This window comes from Cyrtonyx montezumae, unplaced genomic scaffold (assembly GCF_038088225.1).
Source record: "Cyrtonyx montezumae isolate F1298 unplaced genomic scaffold, pur_monq_1.0 scaffold_8, whole genome shotgun sequence".
Lineage (NCBI taxonomy): Eukaryota > Metazoa > Chordata > Aves > Galliformes > Odontophoridae > Cyrtonyx > Cyrtonyx montezumae.
In genome coordinates this window covers 54,492,022-54,519,044 of record NW_027072089.1, presented here as the reverse complement: position 1 = coordinate 54,519,044, position 27,023 = coordinate 54,492,022, and the positions used below count along the sequence as shown (strand labels likewise).

The following is a 27,023-nucleotide window of genomic DNA, read 5'->3' as shown; positions in this document are numbered from 1 at the left end:
TTGCTTTTCCCCAGTGCTTTGGAGGACTGGCTTACAAAGTGCAGAGCCAACACGTCATGGAAAGTCATTGAGTGGGTATGCCAAATGATCCCTTGTTTTGCTGAAGTGTTAGGCCAGATGTGCCAATACTCTAAAAGGAGTAAAATCCCACCAGTGTCCCTTTGTTCAATGTCTGCTTCTTTGCCTAAGAGTCATTAAAGCACTCTGAGCTTCTGCCTGCTTGTATTGACACTCAGCATTAATACCTCAAGGCAGCAACTCAAACAGGAGTGGTGGAATGTGTGTCCTGTATTAAACAAGTGAAACAGACAGGCAAGCAAAGAGTCAAAAGCCCAGCTAGATGTGGTCTGACTGCAAATGAGAGTCGCAGCCCTTGGAGACTGCCTCAGTTCAGAACTTTTCTTTGGACTGACCATAGATCTCAAATGCCAAAACCTTTACCCTTTTGGAACTTAATCTCAGCCACCCTTTATTTCAGCCCAACTTTTCTTCCCAACACCGTGCCCAGTTTATCCACACTGAAAGTGCATGGAACATGCTGTGTTCAGTAGATGTCACTTTCAATTTCTCCTTGAATATATTTTGGAGTGTTGGAAGACTTTATTTCAGTCTTTTATTACTTGTTGATTTGCCAAAGTGAAAGAGAAATATTAAAGGGACTTGGCCAGGGCTGCTTGCACTCCTAAAGGAAGTGGAGCTAAAGTGTTTCCCCAGACGGAATTTTCCTCTAGTGCTGCAGATCTGTAGGAGTTTTCCTCTGTGTCTGTTGTGGCTTCACCATGGATCCTTCCCACACCCTTTGGTGCATCTCTCTACTTCCCAGACTGAGTATCACATCCAGAATAATGTAATGCCTGTTTTCTATTGAGAGATTAGCTATAAGATTTTTTTAGATAAGAACACATGTGAGTTTCCCTTTATAGAATGGGCTGAAAGCACAGCTTAGAAATGTACAGGGATGAGAGGAACATGAAAGCAGGGAATATCAAATCTTGTGTAGTAATGGCAGATCTGCGTCTTCCTCTTTTTATGTGTTTTAGTGTAAATTCAAGGTAAATCCACTGATACTGAATCAGAATTAAGCCTCTTTTTGCCAGAAGAGCCTAAGGATTTGGAAGAAGGTGTTCCTTCTATAACACATGAAGTTCTCTGAGGAGAAAAATGATTGACAGATGCTGTTGGTAGTAAATAACTAAGGGCTAAGAAGGATAAAAAGGGTCAATCATTGAAGAATAAGGAGAAATGAAAAAAAAAAGAGGGTGAAAAATGGAATCATACTGGAGAAAAATGACAAAAGACAGAAAATAGAAAAAGATGACAATGTCAATTCAGAAAAAAGGAATGTCAAGGTAATGGTTAGAAGTTGTGTATCAAAAGCTTCATTACAAAAAGGCGTTTTTCAAGTGTGTACCAAGTTCTGCTTTTACAAAAAGGATCAGCATTTTGATAATCCAATAAACAAGTACAGATATTCATGATGCCAAAGTGAACAGAAAACTGTCAGATGGCTTCTGTTAAGTGCAGTGGCCGTTGGCTCCAGCCCATAACAAATGATGCCTATTCAAGAGGTATGTTACTGCCCAATACAGTGCTTCTCAGTCAATTTAGTTTCTCATCAAAAGACAGCTCACAAAAAGCAACACAGCCTGGTAGAAAGAGCTGACTCAGCACCAGATTATAAAATGGTATACGATAATAATATTAAATCTCCTGAGAGATCCATCTACATAGTGAGCCATACACACCTTGTCAGTTTTGATGAGAAGCAAGTTATCCTCTCTGTTTATTTATTTTTGTGTGAGGAATTGAATTGCAAACATATTACAAAAAATTGTATCTGTGGAAGAAGATGTGGAAATCCACTTCTGAGTCTCCTGAGCCTACAGAACTTCACTTGAAGCAGAAGGTAGTGCTGTGTTTGTTATGCTGGCTATTGATATCTATGCAGCCAGAACTCCTTTGTAAATAGGCCTGGCTATCTGTGGCTGGAGGGCAATGCCTCTATGTAACACAGGTAACACCACACAGCAGTGGTACAGTTGCTGCTCAGGCAGCACATGTATCTCCTCCTCAGGAGAAACACAGGAGAGTCACTCACACTAATGGATATTTAACCTGGGTATAATTATGAGCTGTTTGTTTTAAGCAGTACTGCAACTAAATCGTCTACTCTTCTCTAAACAAATGCCATCCAACATTGAAGGCATGCAAACTTGCAGTATATTACCTAGAGAAAAGCTAATTACTTGCAGAGATGGATGGAAAATTGAATTTCATTAATGGATCGTTTTTCAGTTTGCTCCAGCCATTCATCGTTCACAAAGAAACTGCAAAGAACAGTTTCAAGGAAACAACTGGAAGTAATTAAGTTTTATAGACCTGATATTGCAAGTTATCCATGATTCTGCTGAATCTTCTTTTTTTTCCCGTTTCATATCTGCATTTGTAGAAGAGAAATCAAGAAATGGACATAAATGTAAACACACTGTGATCTGTCATAGGTGATGCCTACATATCATTTAACTCTAAAACATAGAGCACTATGGAACACAGCCCTTGAGCCAAAAGAACAAAGCAAAATCATCAGAAAAAAAAAAAAAAAGAAAAACACCTGCTACAAAATCAGATCTCTGACTGTGAGTGAAGAAAAGCAGCACAAGCTCTATCCGGACCTTAGATGTATAAATTACAAAACAAGTGCAATATAAGAAGTGTCCACTTGGTGGTCACTCGTGCCTTCAGTGAAGATGCTTTTTCACATCCATGAATCAGTTATTTGCCTTTCATGGTTCCTAGAGTGCTCTGAACACACCTGGGCTGCATTTTAAATGCCAGAGCAAAACAAAATGGCAGGGAGTGGGCCTTGGCTATCCTAGGTCCGTATTGTCAGAGAAAGAACTTTAAAACCTGCCTGGTGTAAATTCCTAAAATGAACTAATTTTGAGAGGTCTGCAGCCATTGGATTGGGTGGATTTTTATTTACATGACAACATGGTTACTCTCCTGACATAGAGCCAAGCCATAGAAAAATCTTCTTGACCAAGGCCCTGGAATGTAATCCAGTCACTGAAATAGAAGATGTGGTACTTAAATCTCTTTACCCTTCTAAGCTACCACATATCTAAATGACTGCAGCCCAATGAATGCTGTATGTCTGTTGTGGAACACAAGCTGCCTGGCTGAATGACTTCGGGTCCCCAGTGTAAATAACAGCACATCACAAGAGGCCGCAGGGAATTGGCTTAGTAGAAGTTTTCTCTTTTTACTTTCCACATAACCTTACTGCAATGTCAGAATATTTCTGGAATTGCTTCAGAATCTCATAAAGGGAGGCTACAGAGGGCCTGATTCAGTACTACTGGTACACTGAGATCACTGGGCCTGAGTCTGGTGCAAAGCTTAGAAACTGTGCATAGAAAGACGAGAAAAGAATTGCAGCATTTCTCTCTTTGTTCTCCTTTCATACTGTATGGACAGACACGTCTCCCTTTCACACACTCCAGACAGAAGTACAATGCACCACACACTGGCAGATTCTATTGGTAATTATCCCTCTATGCTAGAGAAATTTTTCTCAAGTCACTAACTCTAATCCCTCATCTCCAATTCTGGCAAAGACAATTGCACTAATAATTCAGCTTACAAACTGACTGACCTGCATCTTACAGTTAATTAAGCTGTTTTTCTTCCTAATGACTGGTAGAATAAATGGACAAGGGATGCAGCAGAGAAGGAACACACAAGTATGTGTTGGGAATCATTTTTTATATACGGACAAATATTCTGGAGTATTTTTGCACCTTTGTTGTTTCATCTGATCCGAAGAACTGCCTCAACCTGCTGCAGGCACTGCTGAAGTATCTCACCAGCTTCCTCAATGAAACTGTTTCAAAATGAGAGGGAAAAGTTGGCATGAAGTTAATGAAGAGATTAATTGGAAGTGGATATATGAGAAGAGCAAGACAATTAAAATCTGCATTGCAGAGTGTAGAAAGTGGTAAGAAGGAAGAAGGAAATGAATGAGTTTGGCTTCCACGGGTAGCTATGCCTAAGAAATACCTGCAGAAAGTAAAATAAAAACAGGAAAAAAATGTCTTAGAAATTCCTCTTAACGTGACCTGAAGGAAAGCTTTTTTCTGTCTGCACACTTTTTTCTTGTTTACATCAGTGCATCAGTCCACGTATTCTCCTTGTCCACAAAGCTATAGTCTGTACTTCACATTACGCCCTTTTTCTGCTCCTGGTTTGCAGTGTAACCCAATAAACTCAGCGCACATGGATGCAGTGAAACAACTGTGAGCAGTTTGCAAGATATTCTTTTTGATTAATGGCATAAATGAGAAAATGCATTTGGATTCCTCTTCTGGAGTCAGTACTCTGGAGGGGAATTTCACTGCCTAAAGGACATGTTCAAATGTATGTCAGATCTTATGATGTTTTTCTGCTACTCAACCTCACCACAGCAAATCAGAAAGAAATATTTATGTGTTAAAATTTATTTTAAGGTGCGTTTGAACAGCACTTGAAAGTTTCCTGAGCTTGTGGAAGAAAAGTGGGAGACCTATTTGTGCCCTTCAGAAGACAAACCACAACGTACCCTATTTCCAGAGACAACCTAGAGCTATTGACAGAAGGTGATATAATCAATCAAACAGAACTGTAATTCCTAATAAACCAGTTTCACATTTCATTAACTTGAGTGCCAAGGTACTTCTTAATGATAGATTTATTTTTTCTTTTAATCTCTCCATATTAATTAAGTAGTTAGGAAAGTAAGGACTAACAGCCTAATGTAGCCTGGGCAACACAGCTTCTATCTGCAGTCAATGTGAAAAGTGTGGGCTCAGCAAGTCCCCACACTGGTGTTTCCTTGTGGTCCCAGCTTGGCCATGCAGCTCAGGCAGATGCTGTGCCAGGCTCCTCCACAGAGCCATGCCAGGGCACCTTGCTCCTCGGTGCTGTGTCCTGATGCTGTTCCAGCTCTGAGCTGTCACTGGGGATGTGCAACTTTCCAGTGAGACCAACGTGATGCTGTATTTCTGTTCCTGAAGCAGTAATTCAAACTTTTGGGCAATTTAATTGGATGGCAATTGATATACTAATTCTAGGATTATTTTTACTGCCCCTATATTGATAATTTAACTTCCACTAATTAATTTTCATCAAGCTTAAGTTTCAGTTAAAATGAGAAATGTAGCTCCTTTCAGGAAAATAGGAATTAAATGTCAGATAGCCATATCTGAATGTATGTAGGAATATTCTGTTAGCCAGAAGATCCTCAAATTTCAGGGGAATTTAAAGCTCCAGCTTTCAGTTTTGTAACTGGCATCTGACTGCTAGGAAAGGCTCCTGATCCTCAGACACTGAGGCCGTGATCTCTCACTGCATCCAGATCTTCTGTATTGATACTTGTTGTGATCTAAAGAGATGCATACATAGGTGTGTCTGTGTGTAGATACATGCACGTGTACACACACACACCTACATTACCACAGTTGTTTCATTTTTCACTCCTGCTGCAGTCTGCAGGATTGCTGAAATTTCAGGGACTGGAAAAAGAGACACAAACACTTTCCACTCTCTGAAGGCTGTATCAAAATCTCTTGGGGACACAGGACATTGTTTCCTGCAAATGCCTCACATGGGATTTACCATAAAATTAAACTGGTTCACAGACAACTGTGAGTGTCAAGTAACTTGCATTTACTTCATCAAGTTTCTTACACCTAGGGCTTTTTCAACTGTTCTTCTTTCTTAGTCTACTTCTTTTTATTATTAGTTCCATCATTTCCAAGTAGCAGACACTTGTGTGTAAAGATATTTCACTTGTTATGTACAGCAGTTGTTTCCAATTTGAAGAGAGAGCTGTAGGCTCTTTACTCCAAAACCCAGTGCATTTCAGCTGCTGCCTGGAGAGGAAATGCAGAGTACATCAAAAACCTACAGCTACTGCCTGAAGTTCTAACCAAGCTGATGCACCTGCCACCAGGAGCAGCCCTCACACTGTGAGTAAATGTGATCTAGCCACGTGTGGCCACAGGGTGAATTGCTTTGGTTGGCTGAAAGATCGTTTTTGCAGGGCTCATTTTTTTCCAGATCAAGCAGCTGAGCTCAGTCACCCTGCTGCTAAGCAGTTACCAGCACTGATGTAAGGAAGCAGCAGAGGCATGTGCCTGGGGTGATAGTAGGGGCAGGACTGTCCCTTCCAGCATTTATTTCCATTTAGATACCCTAATCTATAACATCACACTGCATTCTTGACATGCAGATGTGACACAGCTGAGCCGGCACAACAGTTCTGTCTTGTGCTGTTCTGCGTGGCCTGGCCTGCTGCTCTCCTCACTGCAGAGCTCCCCCAGTGTGCCTGGCTGCATCCCCAGGCACTCGGGCTTTCTAACCCGCCTGAAAATAATCCCAGCAAAGAACAGATTTATGAGTTTCTTCTCCGTTAATGAGTTGAGTAAACTCCCTGGGCAGTAAAACACATCTCTCGCTAGGGGATAGGACTACACAGAGATGAACGAGAGGAAACAGGGAGGGAAAGGAAGAGAAGGGCACTGCTTGGCTCTGTCAGCGGCAATTAGAGCGCTCAGCTGTGCCATCACAGAGCTGAGGTCCCCGTAGTTTGATCTTAGCTCAAAGCCAAGAGTAACTAGAATTTATTTTCAGAATGATGCAAATGATACATACACAGAACTTTATAGTTGTGAAATGGTAATACATAATGTCCCTTGGGGGAATACCAATGCGGAGAGAAGCCAAGGAATGAAATGGAAAAATATATGCAGTTTTGGTAGTGCCTAAACTATTAAACTAACAGCTCTGTACCAAGCTGTATGGAAACATCCTCCTGCCATCTGTGATCCTCTTCCAGGTAGGACACATCTCTCTATGAGGGAACAACAAAGGAACCAACCCTCCTGCCTTTCTCCACACACTGCCCAAGAATTTCAAGATCAACCCCAAAAACTCATAGGAGAGCTTTTGAAAACATCAGAACCAAATGCAGAGATAGGATTTAAAGTTTTCAGATCCTAGATCCCAGTCAGACTTCCTTGTGCTCTGGAAACATACTGTATCTCTGCTGCCAGAAAAGCTGCTGTTCTCTAGGTAGAAGGACCAGAGCGGGGAAGGAAATGCAAGGAGGATGGCCACAGACATGTGGAGAAATGAGGCGGTAGGAGAGAGAGCAAAACACTAGCAACACAAGATGTGACAAGGCCTCACCGCCCTCTGAGTGAAAAATTGAGGTGTCCCCGCAGCCTTCTGTTCTCAGTGCTGAACAAGCCCTGCTCCCTCAGCCTGTCTTCTTGAGAGAGGTGCACCAGCCTTCCCCTTATCACCTTAAATTAACAGAGTAATGAAACGTGTCCTGGGTCAACTGACACAAGGCACACATTAGTCTACTGTATTTTTAAGTTTTCCATCCATGGGGCAGACTGCTGTTCTTACTCGTTTGGGTAAATAATTTACCCTCCAAGTGATTTCCTTAACTATAATCCATCTTCCTGCTATGGAATTGCAAGTAGCCTGAAGTAACCATCTATACAAGGGAAAGAAAATGAATCTGGTCCTTTTTTTCACTATGTCTGACAGCAAACCTGAGTCAGGCGCCTTTATTTCTTTACTGAGAAGGCAGTGAAGCACTGGCACAGCTGCCCGGAGAAGCTGTGGTGCCCCATCCCTGCAGGCGCTCAAGGCCAGGTTGGATGGGGCCCTGGGCAGCTGAGCTGCTGGGGGCAGCCCTGCCCACGGCACGGGGTGGGGCTGCGTGGGCTGTGAGGTCCCTTCCACCCCAAGGCATCCTGTGATTCTCTGCACTGAGCTGCCTGCTGCTGCTCTCGGCTGCCGCGGAGCCGTGAGGCGGCGGCGGTGCGGAGCTCCTCGGCGGCACGGGATGGGGCAGCCCACCATGCTGTGAGCAGTCCAAGGAGCAGCCCGCCATGGGGGAGGGGGGTGTTAGTAAGCAGGCACCCGTCCCCGGCAGGATGAAACTGCACGAGAAGTTACTGCAGAATAAACAACTTTTTCTTTCTTTCTTTCCTCCTTTTTTTTTTCCTCTCATTTAACGGGAGCTCTCAGCAAGAGCCGTCCGTCTTCGGGCTGCCCCTTTCAGAGAATCAGGGATGAGAAGAGGTTCCCACAGCAGCCCCCGCCCGCTTTCAAAACCCTTTTTATTCCCGGGCGCGAAAGTTGGAGGGGAAGGGGGAGGCGGAGGGGGGGGTGAGAAGCCGCCGAGCAGCTCCATCGGCAGTGGCAGGGGCCGCTTGGCACAGGGAGAGCAGACAAAAGAAGGCGGAACTACGTGGCTTCAATTCAAAAGGAGCGCTCCGGGATCCGCGGGGACGGCACCGGGCCGGGGCGGGGGCGGCCGCGGGGAGGCGGCGGGGCGGGGGGCGATGGACGCCGGCACGGAGCGCGGAGAGGGCGCGCTCGGGGTTGGAGCGGCCCGGCCCGGCCGCGGCGATGAGGGGCATCCCGCGCTGGAGGAGGCTGCGGCTCGCAGGCTGGCGCCGGTGCGCCCTCGCGTTCCTCGTAGCCTGGGCCGCCGGCTGGGTGGTGCTGAGCGCCCTGCTCTTTCTCCTCCACGGGAGCGTCTTCTCCGAGCGCTGCACGGACGAGGACGGCCACCGCATCCTGGCCAGGCTGGTACGTGCGCCCCGACGGGGACCGCGCCGTCGGCCGCCGAGGACGGGAGGTCCGGCGGCACCGACACCGGGCGCGCTGCCGTGCTCCGCTCGGGAACGTGCTCGGAGGGAAAAGCCGCCGCTCGGGAACCGTGCGCAGCTTCAGATGTGTCTGCATCACGTCTGGCACATGTCGGACGCGGTGCTGCGGGATTCAGGGGAAGGATGTCTGAATGTTCGTTAACGTCAAGCGACTTGAACAGTAAAGGAAATAGAGCGGGGTTGTGCGGGAAGCGCTGGCAAAAGAGAAGCAGCGTGGGTTAAGGCTCTGAGGTTGTTTCGTAAGGGCATTTGCTGTGTCGTTGGGGAAAGGGAAAGGGAAGAAGGGAAGAAGGGATGGGAAAGGAGAAATGCTGATGGAAATGAAATAATCTGCAGCAAGCAAGCATTGCTCATAAAATGCCCTAACGTCTGTACAACAGAGGAGCAAGTGGCTGAGAATGCTGTGTTCATCTGTGTTCTCAGGGTGTGCAACCCACAGTCACAACCCCACAAATGGCATTAGAAAGGGATTCTAGTGGAATGGTTAGAAAATGAGCTCAGCTTCATCATCAGAGATGGGTCTTTATACACCTTCCAATCACTGTGTGAGTGCCTCAGCTGTTTAAAGTGCACTTGGTTGACAAAACAATCTAGTAGCTCTGATATCACACCTCTTACAACAGAAAACTGGCTTCCAAAGGAAATTACATCGCTTGTCATCTGTGCTGCATTCAGCAGGAGATCAGAATATGAGCTATTTAAAACAAGTGGATGAAAATTGCGTGAGTATATGCCATTGTAAATGGCATTTCTAAGGATCTATGTCCATCTTCTGAGTAAAATGCATCCTTTATATGGATGTGCATTGTTCTGGGAAGGCCCTAGTAGCCCTATGCGTTTTGCAGGGGTGAACTTCAGCTCTCCAAGAGAGAGTCCTTTTTCCTAATGCCAGTTCCAACTTTGCTTATACTGAATCAATTTTCTCTGGAGCAGTTTGATGCCTCCCAAACCTTGACCAGTGTTCCATTTACACAGGAGAAGTACGTATCAAGAAGACAGGACTCATTCTCAAGATTCACATACACTCCAAGTGATGGTGGTACAGTGAATTTTTTAATTAACATAAACTAGGTAGGGTTTACATTAAATTAAGCTTTTACATGAAGTTAAACCCAACTTTTTTAGCCTATTTGGTGTACTGCGGTTATGAAAAATTATGCAGCCAAATAAAACAGAAAGAGATGACAGAGTTCAAGCCCGACTTATATTTGCATTCTCATATTGTAAAGGTTTTTTTTCTATACAGCTTTTTGCTTAGTATCACTTCCATATTTGGGGTTTAAAAGTCTGGTACTTAGCGACATTCAAAGGGCGCCAGTTAGGAAGATTTAAACCATCTCAGCAGATCTGGCAGCATGGTCATTAGGACAGAGATGTCAGTGTGGAGGGCCATTCCTAGATTTCTTTGGACTGTAGCTCTCCCTTTTGTCAGCAGTCAGTGTGAGGAGGTAAAATGTTGTATGATGAAATTTGCAGTTGGTGAAAAGGTTCCCGAGCTGGTAAATAACAGAGGCCATCTTTCTGTTGCAGGGTAATCCAAATCACCTGTCTAAAAGTTTCCAGTCCATAGACACTCTTGAAAAGTGTTGAGAGTGCTGAGTTGCTTTTCATTATTTGAAGAAGCCTTTTTGAAATTCTTGCTTGTATTGGTGACCAATAGAGGATGGTATTTCTTGAAGGCTTAATCATTATCAGAGTAGGAACTCCTTGGCTGATTTCTCTTTGCAAGCATTGCATTTCAGCATAAGAAGTTTGTCAGACATGTGGTTCAAACGGAACAGCAGGCCGGTCCTGAACAGCAGCCGTGTTCAAAAATGAGTCAGCTCCTGTGGCTGGGAAATGTGAGATTATTTTTTCCAAACTGCTTTTTCTTGTTATTGCTGTTACATATGACATGATGGCAACACAAGGAAACACGCTGTGTGTTCACATTTGACTGCAAGTCTCCTGGCCATGTGTTGTACTAGATGTGAGATGCACATGCATTTGCCCCCCAAGAGTTAATATAACACAAGAAAACTGTCCCCAGGGGCAGGGGTTCACTCATGTGGACCCAGTTACAGGAGTGAGTCCTGTATTCTCAATTCTTTCAATTCCAGTGTAACAAGGTTATAGTTTTCTCAACAGAAGAGCAATGATTTTAATTGTATTTAAGTTCCAAAATGTATTTCCCACTTAAAAAGGGAAACTAAACTTGTATTGCATTCATAGAAGGAGATTTTCACAAGATCCTGGATCTGTGAGCTCTGACAGCACAGGGAGTCTGCCAGGGAGACCATCCTGTAGATGCAGAGGTGTGGGTGTTGCACAGGTACATCACCCTGGACTGAAGGAGCCACTTACGTGGCTGCCCCTGCTGGCAGTAGATGTTCTCCTTTGGGTTGTGAGGACATTGCAGTGCATGCTTTGTGCCTGATGACGTGCACCCAGTGAGCTGTTCAGACAATTTAGCACCGTTTCCTGCACCATCCCTGGATTTTGGACATAATCCCACACCCACTCGTCAGTGCGATTTGTACCATTGGATTCCCTCGGTGTAGCACCTCAGAGGCTACTCTGAGAAAACGCGTTGCTTGAATGTTCTGCTCACGTCTCCTGTTTACGTAACAGCAAGTTACAAATGAGGCGGGGCTCAGGCAGCCGGTGGGGGTGTTCTACGTGCAGTGGGAGCTGCCAGCTTGTTTCAGTGGAAGTTTAAAGGCCAGAAAGCCATGAAGAAGGCTGACACTGTCAAGCCCCCTCCCAGCTGTTTGGCTTTCTTCACTACCACAGTCTGTTCCTCTTCCACCAGAGGCGGCCGATCACTCCCTCTGCTGCTTCGCCCAAAGTAGTCCCTGCAGCTGCGTTTCTGAATGCTCACAGGAGTATAGGAATGGCCTGTACTTCTGGAAGTGTCAGCATGGGAACAGTTATGGCTTTGGGCGAGGATTGGTGAGGGAAACCTTGCAATTCGTTTATAAAATTTCAGTGACTACTTAACTATCAAACAGCAGTTCCCAGGTTACAGTGGACTGTTTTCCTCTAATCAGAAAAAAAAAAAAAACACCTATGCAGTTCATATAAAAATGTCTCCGAATCTCATGTAGCATGCCTAAATGTGTTAAAAGTTTGTGCCACTGAACTCTCAAATAACCTAAAAAAAAAGCCTGCCCTTTTACCATTCCCCCAAATCCCTGCTTTGAAGCAGGGCCCCCTGTAGTAAGAGAAGTCTCTAGAGACTTCTGAAAAGCCACTGAATCACTCGACAGCTGTAGGTGTGTGCTTCACAACTGCTACAGCCCTCCTGAGCTTAGAGCCTTAGAACCTTCACTGTTTTCCTGATGTCCTTCTGAGTGATCCATGGGCATATGAATATGAATGTTCTGCTCTTTCACTCCAGTGCCTCGACTACAGCAGTGGAGCCCTGACTGGCGACCTCTGTGAAGACCTGTGTGTGGCACAGAAGCTGGTGTACAAACACTGCCTGTACTATGACAGAGGTAAGAAGGTCATCCAGGCTGACTGGAGAGGCCAGCCCATCATCCTGAAATCCAAAAAGGAAATCTTCTCCAGCTACCAGCATCTCAGTATGCTGGACGAGGTGGAAACACCGGATATTCCTGAAACAGAGATTCTGCTGATGGTAGCCTTGGAGGTCAAAAATGTTCTGGGTCTGGAGCTGTCTAACAATAGCACAGAGCCCCTGTGGACAAAGAGGAAGGGACCACATTGGAAAGCACAGGTGGCCAGCATGTGGTCCTTGCTCCAGCAGGAGGAATATGTTTTCTTCAGTTTGCTGCAGGACTTCAGCAAACATGTGCTACGAATTATTGGCTCTTGCGGACATTTCTATGCCGTGGAGTATCTTACAGCTGGACATGCCTGGCACGGAACTGTTTTTCCCTTGGAAAACATAGTAGGTTCCTCCCTTGCTGGCCGCAGAAGCAGAGTGAGAGCCATCATTGACATTGCACTCAGCTTTCTGGACATGGTACAACATTTTGATAATGATTTCTCTCATCGCCTACACCTGTGTGACATCAAGCCAGAAAACTTTGCTATCAGGCACGACCTTACGGTAAGCTGGGGCTTTGGGGTTGTGTTGCAGATATTTGACTTTAAATTCTAATCTGAAAGTGGCAGCATAAAAAATGACAGTTCCCTCCTCACAGTTTTCTGCCACGTTTTTGCAAAACCAGTGTATTTAAAAGTGATGTGGGAGCTCCTTTTCTGCTTTTCCTCTTGTAATACGTGCAGCCACTTCAGAGCACTGGATCCTACTGCTTGTTCTGAGGACTATTTATTCTGTTCTTATTTGTTTCACTTGCTCAGAGGTATTGACACGGACAGGGTCATGTCCTTTGGGTGTGATGATGGACACATCCTAAAGGCAAGGAGATCTCAAAAGCTTTAAATGAAACTGTAACATGAGTCATGGTAATTATTTCTGGTAGTGATGCTGAAAGGAACACTAAGGCTGAATCTTCTGGTCTGACACGAGGGGAACTCCCTGCATACAAACATACACATCTTTCTGCTTTAGTCTTCAGCTTATTCAGAATGGAAATGGTTCCAGGATGGTGACATGAAGCTCCTCGGTACTGTTACTGTTTTATTTTTCATTATACGACTGTAACTCAGAAGTGAAGAGCAAGTGAAGAGCTGTAAATGTTTTTTTAGTGGTGATACGGCACACTACCGTGTTGCTGAATATATCTTGCATTCGTTCTGCAGACAGGAATTCCACATTGTGGAAATTGTATGTATGGACTGGAGCCTCTGTGTAATGTTTGAACCACACTTGCAAAAGGAGTTCCTGCACTTTGAGTGAATATAAAGAGTTTTCAGGAACTTGTATGCTGTTATCAGAACTCACAAACACTCAAGTCTTCAGAGCACTTGAGAAGCATAACCTAAACTTATAGTCATTAAGAGCAATTAGAGTGATTCTCCTTTGCTTTCCCTTCACTTACATTGTTTATTCAGGTGCAGTTTGGCAGCTGAACAGGGAACGGGTGGGGAGCTATGGCAAGAAAGTGCAGAAAGTATGCCAGTACTCAGGCTGAGTGGAATGTGACAGGAGTCCTTCAAGGCAGGCTTTACCCATCTTTTTCAGTTATGCCAGGCTGTAGCTGCATGTGAGCACGTGCTGGAACATCTGTGTTGCTGTCTATTTAGAGAAAATGGTATTTCAGACAGAAGAAGAAAGAGAATATTGGATGTGGCTTCCGTTACAAGTCCTCTTGATGAGGCTTGGTTCTCCAGGATTCTCCCATGAGTTCTGGGGTCCAAAGAGACAGCAGGCACCTTCTGGTAGAGGAAAGCATTCTCAGGTAGCATTTTCTAGGAGAATTAATTACAACAACAACAAAAACAAGAGAGTAAGCTGTTGCTCACACATGGTTCTTCCAGTTGCACATTACTTACAGCCCACTGCATGATGATATCTCCTTCTGACATCCCACTTGGTTGAGGTTGGAGGTACGTACAGCCAGAAAGCTGTGGAGGAAAACAGAGACAGCTTCTGCTGAGTGACTATGGGAGGAGAGTGACAAGTAGAAGTACTACTGACAGGACAACTGTGTTGTCAGTTACCGTAATTGGGACACAAAAAAGGCAACTCTTCTTTAGTCCTTCCAGCCTGCTTGAAGCAACTTTTTTTACTTGCTTGTTTCTGTACTCTGCATAGGATAATACTAAAACTGCATAATAATACCATTATTATATATCTCAGTAATGAGACTGCTAATGCTCAAAGAAATGCCTGGCATGCAATAGTTTTGAGAATTATTTTCAAGTGATGGGGCTAGCTCTGCAGCCCTCATGCCAGCCTTCGTGAGCTGTTCCTTTAGAGACCACTGCCTCGCTAAGTCATCCAGAGCTCTTTTTCCTAGCAGAACAACTGGCAAGACTGTCAGAGATGCGCAGTGCTGGCAGAGAGCCACCAGGGAGCTTGTGCAGTGACCAAAGGACTGGGGAAATTCTGCACCACTTTCAATGTCTTTTCGCCCTGCTCTTGCACCAAATGCATCTTGGCCAGATACAAGGAACTCCAAAGAAGTGAACATCAAAACTGTAGAAAGCTTAGGGAAGGGAAAAAAACAACAGCCTGTTGAAACGTGTGAATCCCCCTAGGCTGCAGCATGACTATCAAGCTCTCCAAGAAGCTTAAAAATAGTTTTTAAGCTGTGCCTCATCTCCGTAAGATTTTCCCTGGGGAAAGAAAAAAGAAAAAAAAATATTAAAATAATTAAAAAAAACCCAAACAAACATAAAATTTACATGAGACCTTGCTCTTCTGCCTATTGTTTTCCCTTCTTCCCTTGCTTATTTCTGGAGTTTTTTGAAGTCAAGTATAAATGTATGGAGTGACACTGACAGAAATTGAGACTCCAGCCATTCAGTCCCAGAATGGTTTCAAAACTATCCCAGGCAGCAGCACAATAAATGACTAAAATTGTAACTAACAATCCCAATTTCCCCAGCTCTAAGTAACCCTGTGAATCTGTCTCTACAGCTGAACAGGTGAATATGGTTTCTACAACCGAACAGGTACAAACCCACTAAATGCAAAGGTGGGTCTGGAGGGGCCATGCCACTCACTGTGCATCAAAGTGCTCCTTTTCGCAGTGGTAAAGTCATGGGTTTAGTCTGGAAAGGAGAATTGCAAAATGATACCATCTGGCCTGTGGGTAGATTTGTGACATCATATAATTGAAAGGTTGAGCTGCCATCTGCATAAACTGCAAAAAGCAAGTAAATCAATCTTCAAGTTGGATAGTTCTGGTTTAAGGCAAATCAATCCGGCTGACCCCAGGGATGCAAACTGTCCACAGATAATTTTCTCTTTCCTGCTGTCTCAAGTATTGACTGTTTTTGTTTAAAATGTGGTATTCATAAGACTACTGCTGCTCAGTTAAGTGAAAGAAAGCCCTTTCATTGAGATCCCAGTTCTCTGCTGTGCTCTCTGCACAGCATTTCCCAGAGAAGGCAGCAAAGAAGTTCTCTCTCAGCCCTATCCACAGCCTGTGCTGTGCCAGCTTTGATGGGTTGTTTTGGTCCACAGGTGGTGGCCATCGATGTGGATATGGCCTTTTTTGAACCCAAAATGAGAGACATCCTTGAACAGAACTGCACGGGAGATGACGATTGTAATTTTTTTGATTGCTTTTCAAAATGCAATCTGAAAATCAGAAGATGTGGAGCACAGAGAGCCAATAATAACTTGCAAGTGAGTAGACACAGCTGCTTTATGCTTCCCTTTCTTTTAAAATCACGCTGACTGTAAAATGTATGGTATGTACTAGAACACTGTGCAGTGCATGTAGACACATTTTTAAACGTGGCCACTTAAATGCCAGTCCCATTCAGAAATCTCATCCTGGGGCGTGCAAGCAGACTGTTTATTTGCTGTGTTTTGACAGAGCTGCTGCAGATGCTGTTTGCCCGGTTCCTCGGTTAGGAAGTAGGAGGAGCAGGGGATTTGTCACTACTGCCTCCTCCACTGATAGTAAAGTCCAGGCTGTCTGCCCGTAAGCAGTGAAAGGTTGCGATTCTCTGCTGTACGGGTGGAGTACACAGATGAAGTGGAGAGAAGGGTCCGTAGGGTTTGTGGCCCTGGTATGAAGTGTCTTATAATTCACTCAACCTGTGAAAGTACTAATTCAGCACAGAGGCTGGGTGAGCGCAGCTTGTCTGTGCTTGGCCTGTTTCTCCCCTCCCTACCCTCAGCATTTGTTATGCAGAAGCACAAGGGGATTCCTCAGCTAGAGAACAGCCTCTATTCAAGATCCTTTTCTTTATCTTCCTCTTTGAATGACTGGAGGCATTTTGGGTTCAGCTGACACAAGAGTAGAGAGGTTTGGCTACAGTCCCAGGGAAGCAAAGCAGTGTTAGTTACAGCTCCTGCAAGACAGCAGTCTGCTCTTCTTTCTTTCCTCAGGTCATTTGTGACAAAATATTCCGTCGCTGGTTTTCTCCGAGTCTCAGAGGACCGCTGGTTTCCTTCCCGCTGCAGCCGCAGTTGCAGAAGGCTGTGCAGGAGTGTGCAGAGCTGGGGCACGTGGATGCTACTGTGCACCAGAGAACTCTGAAATCTCTCACTGAATTATACCATCTGCTTCGGGTCAGCCAACGAGAACTGCAGAGGGAGGAGTAGATGCAAAAGGAAGAACTGCAAAGGCCACGGGCACAGCCTCTGCTAAGCGATGCTGTACACGAGGCAGCCTGTGCTTTCTGTCTCTCCTCCATCCCTCCTACCCACTGTATTACGTTCATAGCACATAGATTGTTTTCCAGCTATGCAAACGATGTTCAAGGCTGCAGGTGCAGCATGTCCTGTTAATATCCCTTGAAATGCGGAATTGTTTTACATGAGCTGATTTCATTCTTGTTTATTTTCCTGTGTTCTCCGTCAACGTTCAGCGCATCGGATGGAAACTGGAAGTGCAGCAAAACTATTATCAGTCATTAACAAAGTGGTGGGCTGGGTGTGGAAAAGTACATGCATGATGTTTGGTTTTATTTCATTGCAGGATGAGGGTTTTAAAAGTAAAGTGAGTCTTTAGTATCAAAAACCGAGCTCAAGCAGGGAAATGTATTGTCACATGGAAGAGTTGCTTTTGTCCAAAGCACTCCTTTCTGATGCTTCCAAATGCATTCTCTGGTGTGTGACCTGTGCCACAGCTAACTTTCTGTGGAAAAAATATGTGAAGATTCCTAGGGGTTTACTAAAGCATAATAATTGTACCCAGGTTTCATTCCCATGTGGATACACATATTCTGCAGTGAGGAAAATGATGCTGAGTTTTGCCATGTGAGCAAGCCCTCAGGCATTTGAACATCAGAGCACATGGTAAGAAGCACTACTTAGCCAGAGCAGAATTGCTCAGGAATGCCAACAATCTGTCCTTTGCACTGAGCAGAACAATATCCAAACTATGGGATTTTGTACTTGGTATTAATTTTACGATCAAAAGGAAAAAGGAGATTTTCAGAAGTCCTGATCTAGCAGTTACATAAATAAAGGCTCCTAGATTTCTTTAAAATCATCAACCTGCCTTTCCAACTCTGTAGCAGGGGCTGAAGAATCTGACATACAGATCCAGAAAACACTGTATACATTTAGTCTTAAGTACTATGTGATGTATGTGTGAGCTGTTTGCGGCATGAAGAGCTCACAAACCCCACAAACAAAAATAAACCAACAGCCTGGGACAGCCCTCAGTGCACAAGACTTCCTCAGTCTTAAGACTGAGGGTACTGCTTTGTGGATGTGTGATACAGAACAACTCAGTCTTTTTTATCTGTAAATTCCTCAGCCTTACAGTTCTGAAGTGTGAGAACACTAATTTTATATAAACTCTCTATTTCTGGGCAGCAGTGGTCCTTTGCACTCATGTTTCCAAAGCAACGGCCTGTGTGACCAGAAAAATGAGGCCTGCTTAGGAGATCTTGACACCTACCCAGAAGTAGCTCCAATTTTCCAACAAAAAACCCACAACATCGTTTCTTCCAATAAACTACTGTGATTTTAAAAATCATTCAAGTACTGAAAAGCTTGTAGAGAGCGCAAGGTCTTCTGCTGTCTTGCCTGGAGCTGTTCTGAACACCAAGTGCTGCTCATCCAGAACTAGGACTCCAGAGCTCCTATTTTAATGAGTGGTATTCAGTCCGTGCTCCTCCTCTAGGCTGGGAGGCAGCATTATGAGGTCATCCTTGGCAAAAGCAGGAAAGCAGAACAAAACAAGGCACCCAAATTCCAGTCCCGGAACAAAGTTGTGAAGTTGTAAAGAAGGAAATGTTGAAGGAAAGAATCAGATGGTGTGAAAGGTTTGGGGACACGTGATTTGTCTTACGTAGAGAGAAGATGAATAGGAAATGGGAAAAAATACATCTCGCTTTGTGAAGATTTGGTGTATGAGGTAAGTTTGAGTGAACTGGCACTTAGACCTGGAGGAGGAGAGTCTGAAGAGGGTCATGGTAACACAAAGCGCAAAACAAACCCACAGTAAAATGTAATGTAACAGCAAAATGGCAGTGGGATGTCACTTTGTTCAGACAATCCTTGTCCTTGGCCGAATTTAGGAAGGGAAACTGCCTTTGACAGCTTTTTCCAAACCCTTTGGGACTCATCTGCGGGCACCACTACCTGCCAGGGACCTCCTTCCCCTGCACTATGCACTTTCCCAGGTCATTACATTTCATTCCTTCCTTTCATTGTGCTGAGAACAATCCTCATGAATGCTTCAGAAACCTCTCAGTAGTAACACAGTAGGATTATGTGTGTATGGCTGGGTTGTGAGAGCACGTATCACTTACATAGCCAGCTCTGGCTGCTTTGGTACACCTTCAGCAATGAGTGCAGAGACAGAGAATCTAAGAGCCTGATTCTCCAGTGCCTCAGACACCTTGCAAAATTGCTTTAACCTGGTGCTCCTTTCTGACAAAGCTGCTTTCCTTCTGCCTTGGCACCAACATAAAGAGATAACCAGCTGGCTCATGCCTTGGGGGTTTGGCTGGGTCAGGTGGGTACTGCTGAGAGTCCTGCCTACTGTTGGGCCCCAGCTGTTTTCCCACTTCATCTTAGTTATAATGTGGGCAGTGGTGTTTTTCACTTGGTTTCTCACTTTCAGATCTCTCCAGAGCTGTTACTCCTCCAGATAAAAAATGATTCCTTTTATATAGGTTCACTAATAGCATTTGGCTGCACTGGAAACGGCCACTTAACCCGACAATTGTGTTCCCTTTAAACTGATCTCAGCCCCATCTCTGTGCCTGGTCAGTTTGTTCCTGAATCCTTTTCTCCTATAAAAGTGGCACAGCCTCTTGATTCATTTCTACCTCTTGCTGTACTCATGCCTTACTCAGCAACTTTCTGCCAACGTTTATGGCTCTTTGTGAAACAGGAGTGACATTAAGTCATTGTTTATTCCTTCTTTGCATCTTGGTTAACAGCAGGTGTTTCAACTCTGCAATAATATAAATACACGAATTTATTCCCATACTTTACAGTTGGAGTTCAGTTGGAATTTCATTCCATAATCTTTAGGAAAAATTAAATTCAGCCTTTTTCTCCAGATTTTCATAGAACAATTTCTTCTTCAGTGCAGATTTTTGTCCTTCTGGTACTGTATGCTTCTCAAAAACATCTGCAAGCCATAGTCATGCACGAGAGTGATATGAAACAAAGCAAAACATGCCCCAAAGGATTTTCCTTGTCTCCTTTGTGCTCCTGGGGTTGACATTATGGTGACTAATCCAGAACAGCAGGTCATTACTGTAGCCACAGTTATTCACATTGAGCCTACCTAAACCCTACTGGGAGTTCACTGAACCCCTGTCACTGAGAGTGTTCAGATGCATTGCTTGAGGCAGCAGTAGGTACAAAGCCTACTTTGGGACGGGGGAAGAAGGGAGGGAAGGCATTATTTCCTTTCAATTAGAAACATGGACTGAACAAAATGCTTCCAAGTGGTGAAAAGTGGGATTAGGATGTAGTTAGGGACTCTGCTCTGATTTTTTTTTTCCTATAGTGAAAAAATGTAGACACAAAATGCTTTTTTATTTCTTTTGTAATTTTCAGTAAAATAATTGAAGCCATATACCATACTACCTATCTTTCAGCAGGTTATATAGTGGTATGTGATTGGGTCAGAAGGTGATGAATTTCAGCTTGTAATGAGTATCAGATTGTGACATCAGAACCTGGTGCTTCTAATACCAGTTTTCACATCTAGAGAAGCAACTGTTAAGAAAAGCCATGACTGCTATCAGTGGAAGTGTGCAATCAGCTTAGCAATCCTGGCAAATGCTCTCAGAAGCTCAGAACAGATGAAAGATGAAATCCACCTGTTGGGAATGAGCAGGCCAGAGCAATGAGCAGAGCTGGGAGCCTCTGGCACTGCCAGCTCTCCAAATCCTCAGTGAAATTGGGAGAAAGGCCAATGCTTTGTTTTGGCTTTTAGCGGCAGAAGAGAAGGCTGCAATACGTAGAGAGTGAAAGATTGAGTTGCTTGGAAGAGTGAAAATCCAGGACAACTAAATTCAGACCCAAAGCTAATAGGAGACTATACTGAAAAATCAGAGAATGTCAAGAAATTAGGCAGAAAAAAGATCCCGAACGTTCCTACTGTATTTCTTTAAAATGAAAAAGAACAACAGCACAGAGGGTGCTGCACCGGCACCTCCAAAGTCATTTGGTGTATATGTGTAAGGATCTATAAATAAGATTGTTGACACAAAATGATGATGTCTGCAGACTGCAGGCTGGACAGAGTAAAATAATTTTGTGAAAGCTTTTAGAAGTAGTACTTCTGTAAAAGCAGAAAATCGTCCCGATTACTACAGCCTGTATCAGTGGAAAAAAAAAAAAAAAGAAGATGAAATAAAGCGCTTTTCTCAATGAAAGTGTTACATGTTTATAAATGACAGCATGGTGAAATGTTGAAATCCCTAAAAAGGTAATGATCCATTATCCTGTGGGGTTCATTCAGGTTTGATAAACGAATGTCCTGCTGGCTCAGGGCCCTGAGCAGCAGTGATTGCTGAGCTTCTTGAAAACTCTGGGATTGTTTTCTCCTTCTGAAATGTACTTTGAGCTTCATTTTTTGTAAACTGACAGGGTTTTCTTCCTATGCTACGAATGTGCAGAAGCAGTGATGGCATAATCACTTCCACAAGCATCTGCTGCTACTGCATTCGAGATATATGTAATCCAAGCTGGAGACTACTGTGAATACCTCTCATTTTCCCTTCCTGGTTCCTTAGCAGTTTGTGGGTAGGTAGTTAGAAACAGAAACCCCCATGCTGATTAAATTGATCATAATCTCTCAGAGACCCGTGCTATAGCAGGCAAAGAGCAAACTGTACTGAGTTCAGAATGGGTTCATTCTCTTAAATGTATGGCATGTAAAGTGATGGGAAAAAACAAGGTCACTTGTTTTCTGAAGAAGAGGTTAAGTGTGAATAGCTAAAAAATGCAGATGTTTCACCCAGTATCCCAAATTAATATTTGCATTTGTCGAATTCAAAGTCCTCTGCTTCTTTCCCATTCAACAAAAAATAAAGCAGAGTGCATTTCCTACTCCAAATTTCAAATACATTCAAATTTGTGGTGAGATATTTCAGGCCGTATCACTGTTCTTATGAAACAGATTTTGTCCATTGTATCAAGAAAGTGTATGCCTGGAAAAACAGTTTCCACAAATTAAATTTTTCTCTACTACAATGGTTATTAAGCACCATTCTAGTCTTGCAGATGATAGCTGTCAGTGGCTGTATATTTATTACATGAAACAAGGGCCTGATTAATTGAGTATAGCAAGTAAGTAAACATCCTTGTAATTACTCCAGTATTCAAAATCTAGCTTTTATCATCAAATCATAGAATCATTTGAGTTGGAAGGGACCTTTAAGGGGTATCTGGTCCAACTCCTCTGCAATGAACAGACACGTACAGCTCTGTCAGCTGCTCAAAGCCCTACCCAGCCTGACCTTGAGTGTCTCCAAGGATGGGGCACCCATCACTTCTCTGGGCAACCTATTTCAGGACTTCGCTACCCTTACTCTAAAAAACTTTTTCTTTATATCCAGACCAAGTCTTCCCTCTTTCAGTTTGAAACCATTTCCCCTTGTCCTATCACAACAGACCCTGCAAAAAAGACTGTGCCCTTCTTTCTTACAGCCCCTTCTAGGTACTGGAAGGTCGCTTTTTGGTCTCCCCTGGAGCTTTGTCTTCAGACTGAGCAAATGTAATTATTCCAATAGTATCTGGTTCTAGATTATAAATAAATGTTTTGCCAAAATCAGGTTCAGATATACTTTCACATGGATTTAGACTATAGCTAAAGCTTGGCAAAACTGTGTATCCAGTCTGGAGCATGGAGGAAGAAAAGATAACCCTTATAATATTACATTCAGAGCCTTTCCTTGAGTTATCCTATTAAACTGTTTGTGGAATAAAGGCAGCAGGTGTGCACATGGACATTTGTGCATATGTTTGATGAACTGTAACTTCAGGTAACATGTTCACTGAATAATAGAATCATAGAATATCCAAAGTTGGAAGGGACCCATAAGGATCAAGTCCAAGTACACAGTATTTCTATTTTTCCTGCTATATTCTGTCCAAATTAGGCAAGTGCAAGATGAATTATTAATATGAATGAACATCACACACTGTGCAGGAATAATGAAGAATTAATGGAATGCTTAATCAAATTCCACATTTTTACCCATTGATTTCACTAAGATTCTTTATTTGATTGAAGAGTTAAACTTGATGGATCAAACTCTCATCTCCAGCTCTTAGAAAACGTCAGATGAACAGTAATATATCAGCCAAAGCAATACTGCTGAAGAAGCATTAGTTAATGAAAGTATACTGCATGAACTGCCATTTCAGTAGATATCTCTCTAAACCAAAGAAGTGAAGCCAAGACTCAGCCAGCAAAGTGATGAGTACCACTGAAATGCCTGCAGTAGGAACCTGATAATAGCAGGGACCCTCCTTGTTCTTTTTGTGTTTTTCCCTTTCATATGTACTCAGATGAATTCATATCTGATATTAGGCATGCTTACAATAGCCTAACTCACTGACATTTTGGCGTTTGCTCTTGATTCATGTCAGCAGGAAAGCAAAAGCTCCTGGTATTTTAAGTAGGCAGAGGGAGGAGTAGTATGAGCTGTATATTCATTTAATGCATGTGAGAACACAGACATTTCACTGTAGCCCAAGCTTGGCTGCACTGACTCAGAAGCAATCCAGAGGTGCTCCTTGAGGACATCAGAAACATCCATCACAGTCACTGCCATGCACACAGGCTCAGCAGTGGAACTGAGCATGCTGGCAACAGGGCAGCAGACCCAGCTGTACCACAGCTACTTCCTCCCACCTCTAGGAAGAGGTGGGGAGCAACAGGACACAGCAGCTTCTTTTGTTCTTTACTTGGAGTGATGTGTGGGTAGATGAGGTACTACTAATGGTTCAGGGCAACAGCTCGGCCTACCTCCTCCTATTCTGTCACTCAGTGCCAGGTAGAGCTGTTGAAGCTGAGTACCCTATCATTTTGTCACTCACTCAGAAAGAGAGTGGTCTATAAAGTGATCTACACCAGCGTGGTGATCTGCAAAGTTAGAGAGAAGCTGTGCACTGCTGTTTGGGATGTGGAGTACAGCTCCTTCTCTCAGGCTGGCTCCCCTCAAGGCTTTCTGGTATCACTTCCCAGAGTCACCCAAAAGCATTCATAAATTTGGAAAAATCCTTGGGGGTTGTTATAGGTGCGAAGAGAAAGATACACACAGAGGTAAAATGGTAAGCACAAAGTCAAAGCATTTGAAGTCTTTGACTCAAGGAATTATGAGTACTAATGCTCTCAGTTCTTGACAGCAAGTTCACTAGGAAATATTACCCTCTTTTGGGTCTTAATAGGCTACTAATGCATGAGTCTTTAACACAGTTCTCAGTCCCAGGGTGTCTCCACTGGAAGTTGGACTGGATGATCCTGGAGGGTCCCTTCCAACGCAGGATATTCCATGATTCTATGATTCTACGATGAAAGGTCTTTCATAACTTTCACCAATTGGCACTCTTGTAAGCCCATGAAAGAAGGCAAAGGCTGAATGGACCCCTCCTGGCTGCAGGCCCCGTCCAAGCCTTAGCACAATGGCAAGGCACTTGGTGGCACAGCTCATACCACAACCATTGCACACCATTCTCTCCTCTGGTGTAGAAGAAGAAAGCTATGCAAAACAAATGAAGCTTTGCTCTTGCATAGGAGTAGAGAAGATTCTTATCAGAGAATTGGGTTTCTTTAGCCTTCAGTAAAGACTGCAGCTAAGGGGACTGCGTGAAGGAAACGGAGCCAAACTCTTCTCAGAAGCATGTGGTGTGAGGAAAAAAAACACAACGTAGTGGGAAATTCCAGCCTAACTTGAAGAAAAAGTTTTATATTTTGAAGAAGTTCAAGTACTGTAACAGGGTCCCAAAGAATTTGCAGATTCATTGTGTTTGGAGATACTCAAATGCAACAGGAAAAGGCCCCAGGAATTCTCCTCTAAACGGGCCTGTTTGAGTGAGAGGTTGGATCAGGTCACCTCCACGCCCCAGTGTCTGCATACACCCTTTTTTACAACGTTGATCATACAGTTTAAAATCAGAAAAATCGCAGTGGTCTTTCTTAACAACTATTACTCAAAATACTCAAATGCTTCTTGCAACTCTGGATATGGTTTATGTGAGGGAGCCAAAAGCACATATTTGGTCTCTGTTTAGCAAGTTCTCCATTTGAACTTCTAAGACAACACTTTTTTTAAACACTTTGTTCTTTATTCTGGGCTAAGTTGATAAAGGATTTGTTGTGATAGGAGCTGTGCAAAATGCAATGCCTGAATTCATACTCACATTTATACCCCCATTCATTGCTCTATTAAAGACCTTCAGGAGCAAAAGTGGGTGTCAATATAATCTACATCCACTGCAAGATCTCAGCGTAAAAAAAAAAAAAAAATCAGAATCAAGCCTAGCAGCTTGGTGCCCTTTGGTGTCACATAAATACATCCTCCTAGAGAGAACCTCACCACTGAGATAATCCCACCATTCCTTGTCTATCTTACATTAAACTGGAAGAGAAAGGAAAGAAAAGAGAGCAGACAAAGAGTAGAGGAGCAAAGATTTTAAAAGGTAGCTGCCATGTAGCAGAGAGTTAAGAAATAAATTCTGTGGAAATAATAAAATAAATGTCTTATAGTTGTTGAGATGAATAAAACAAAAGAGGATTCTAAATAATGTTATCACTGCTGTTAGAAGTTTGAATGTTATAACTTTATCTCCCAAATAATTAGTTTTAAAGAAGGCAGACATATATTTTTAAGCATTATACCAAGTCGCTGTTTTCAATCTCATGTCAGAGGTGGGAAGAAATGGGCACGTATCCATCTTGCCTTTGGGCCAAGTCATTTAATCAGAACTGGGAATACAGACAAACTTTCTCAGCCTCCCTCTCTGCAGTGTCATTGCATAAAGCCACACTTCACAGCTCTCTCCATGAACACGACCAGCAAAAATATCATGCTGCATGCCTCCGTTTATCAAGTGGAAAATTATTTTTAATGTACTCCAGAAGAAAGGTAGCAGGTACGTACCAAGCGTTCCTGCAGTCATTATACAGGGGTATATGTCAATTTGTAAATCAATAGTTGGCCTGATGCCATTCACTTCTGAATGGAAACCTGCTATTTTTGCAGAGTTCTGCTCATAGCGGCTGAGCAACAATGCTAAGTGGTGTGCAGCTATTAGAAAAAAAAACAGGCATGACAACACAAATCATGGAGCCCCTGATGAACATCTCTGCACATGGCTGCTTCTTCTAATCACCAGCAGAATTTAATGAGACACCTGCAGTTTATAGACACTCTTGTTCCAACATAAATTACTCTGAGAGCACAGTGTTCTTTTAAAAATATTCTTCACTAAACTGTAAGTCACAAAGAGTTCGTTGTTACTAATAACATCCTCCTCATTAATTTATAATTGCATGAAACCATATTCTCCCATACATGACCTACCACAGATCTGAAGATTAAGTCAAAGCCTGCTATGATTTCCTAATTAGCACAGTTTTTAACTCTTTGGTTTCTATTAATAAAACAATACTGCAGACCTAGAAACTGATTCCTTGCAGTGCTGCAAATAGAGTGGTTCTTCATAGCCTGATCCATAGCAGGTGAGTGAGAGCGCTGCATGCAGCTGTGGGTCTGCTAGCTGCAGCATGCAATACATGCTCCCAGCTCCCCTTCCATTCCCACGTCAGCTGCCCCTATGGTCACCTTTGGCTTTGTCACCTCAGACCAGAGTATAGCATGGCCACGACCAAAATCCCATCAGATCTCTGATGCTCAGTTCAGCAGGTGTCTCGGGCTTCCCAGGAAACTGGCCATGAGCTCTTTTGTTACCAATGACAGCAGCACTTTGATTTTTTAACATCTGGGATGAATATTTCAGGATCTTTAGCCTAATTTTGTGGTAACCTGTGAATACCTGGAATACCGTATGACTTTCCTGAGAAGAGTCCTCAGAAATTATTGGCGCATTGTAAATTGTGATCTGTGCTAGCACAGGCCTGCTTGTAGGAGGACACAGAGCAGCAGATTTGTGGCATTAGTAGAAGAGGAGTTAATTGAAGCATTAGAAAAGTAATGGAGACTTCATTCTGCTTCTCTTTTGCTGTTAAATATAAGCTATTTATCAGGGTCTGCCTCTTTGATACTTCATGCCCTCCTCCCTCCACTGTGTTCCCCCTGTGTGCCACCTGCAGT

General features: G+C 43.5%; 1 protein-coding gene across 1 annotated transcript; it reads left to right on the top strand.

Moving 5' to 3' along the window:
- The first annotated feature begins 8,466 nt into the window (after window positions 1-8,466).
- DIPK1C (divergent protein kinase domain 1C) lies at window positions 8,467-17,306 on the top strand. The gene is made up of 4 exons (XM_065753107.1): window positions 8,467-8,649; window positions 12,109-12,786; window positions 15,775-15,939; window positions 16,651-17,306. The coding sequence occupies exons 1-4, from the start codon at window positions 8,467-8,469 to the stop codon at window positions 16,864-16,866; spliced, it is 1,242 nt and encodes a 413-aa protein (XP_065609179.1). The 3' UTR covers window positions 16,867-17,306.
- Window positions 17,307-27,023: the final 9,717 nt, after the last annotated feature.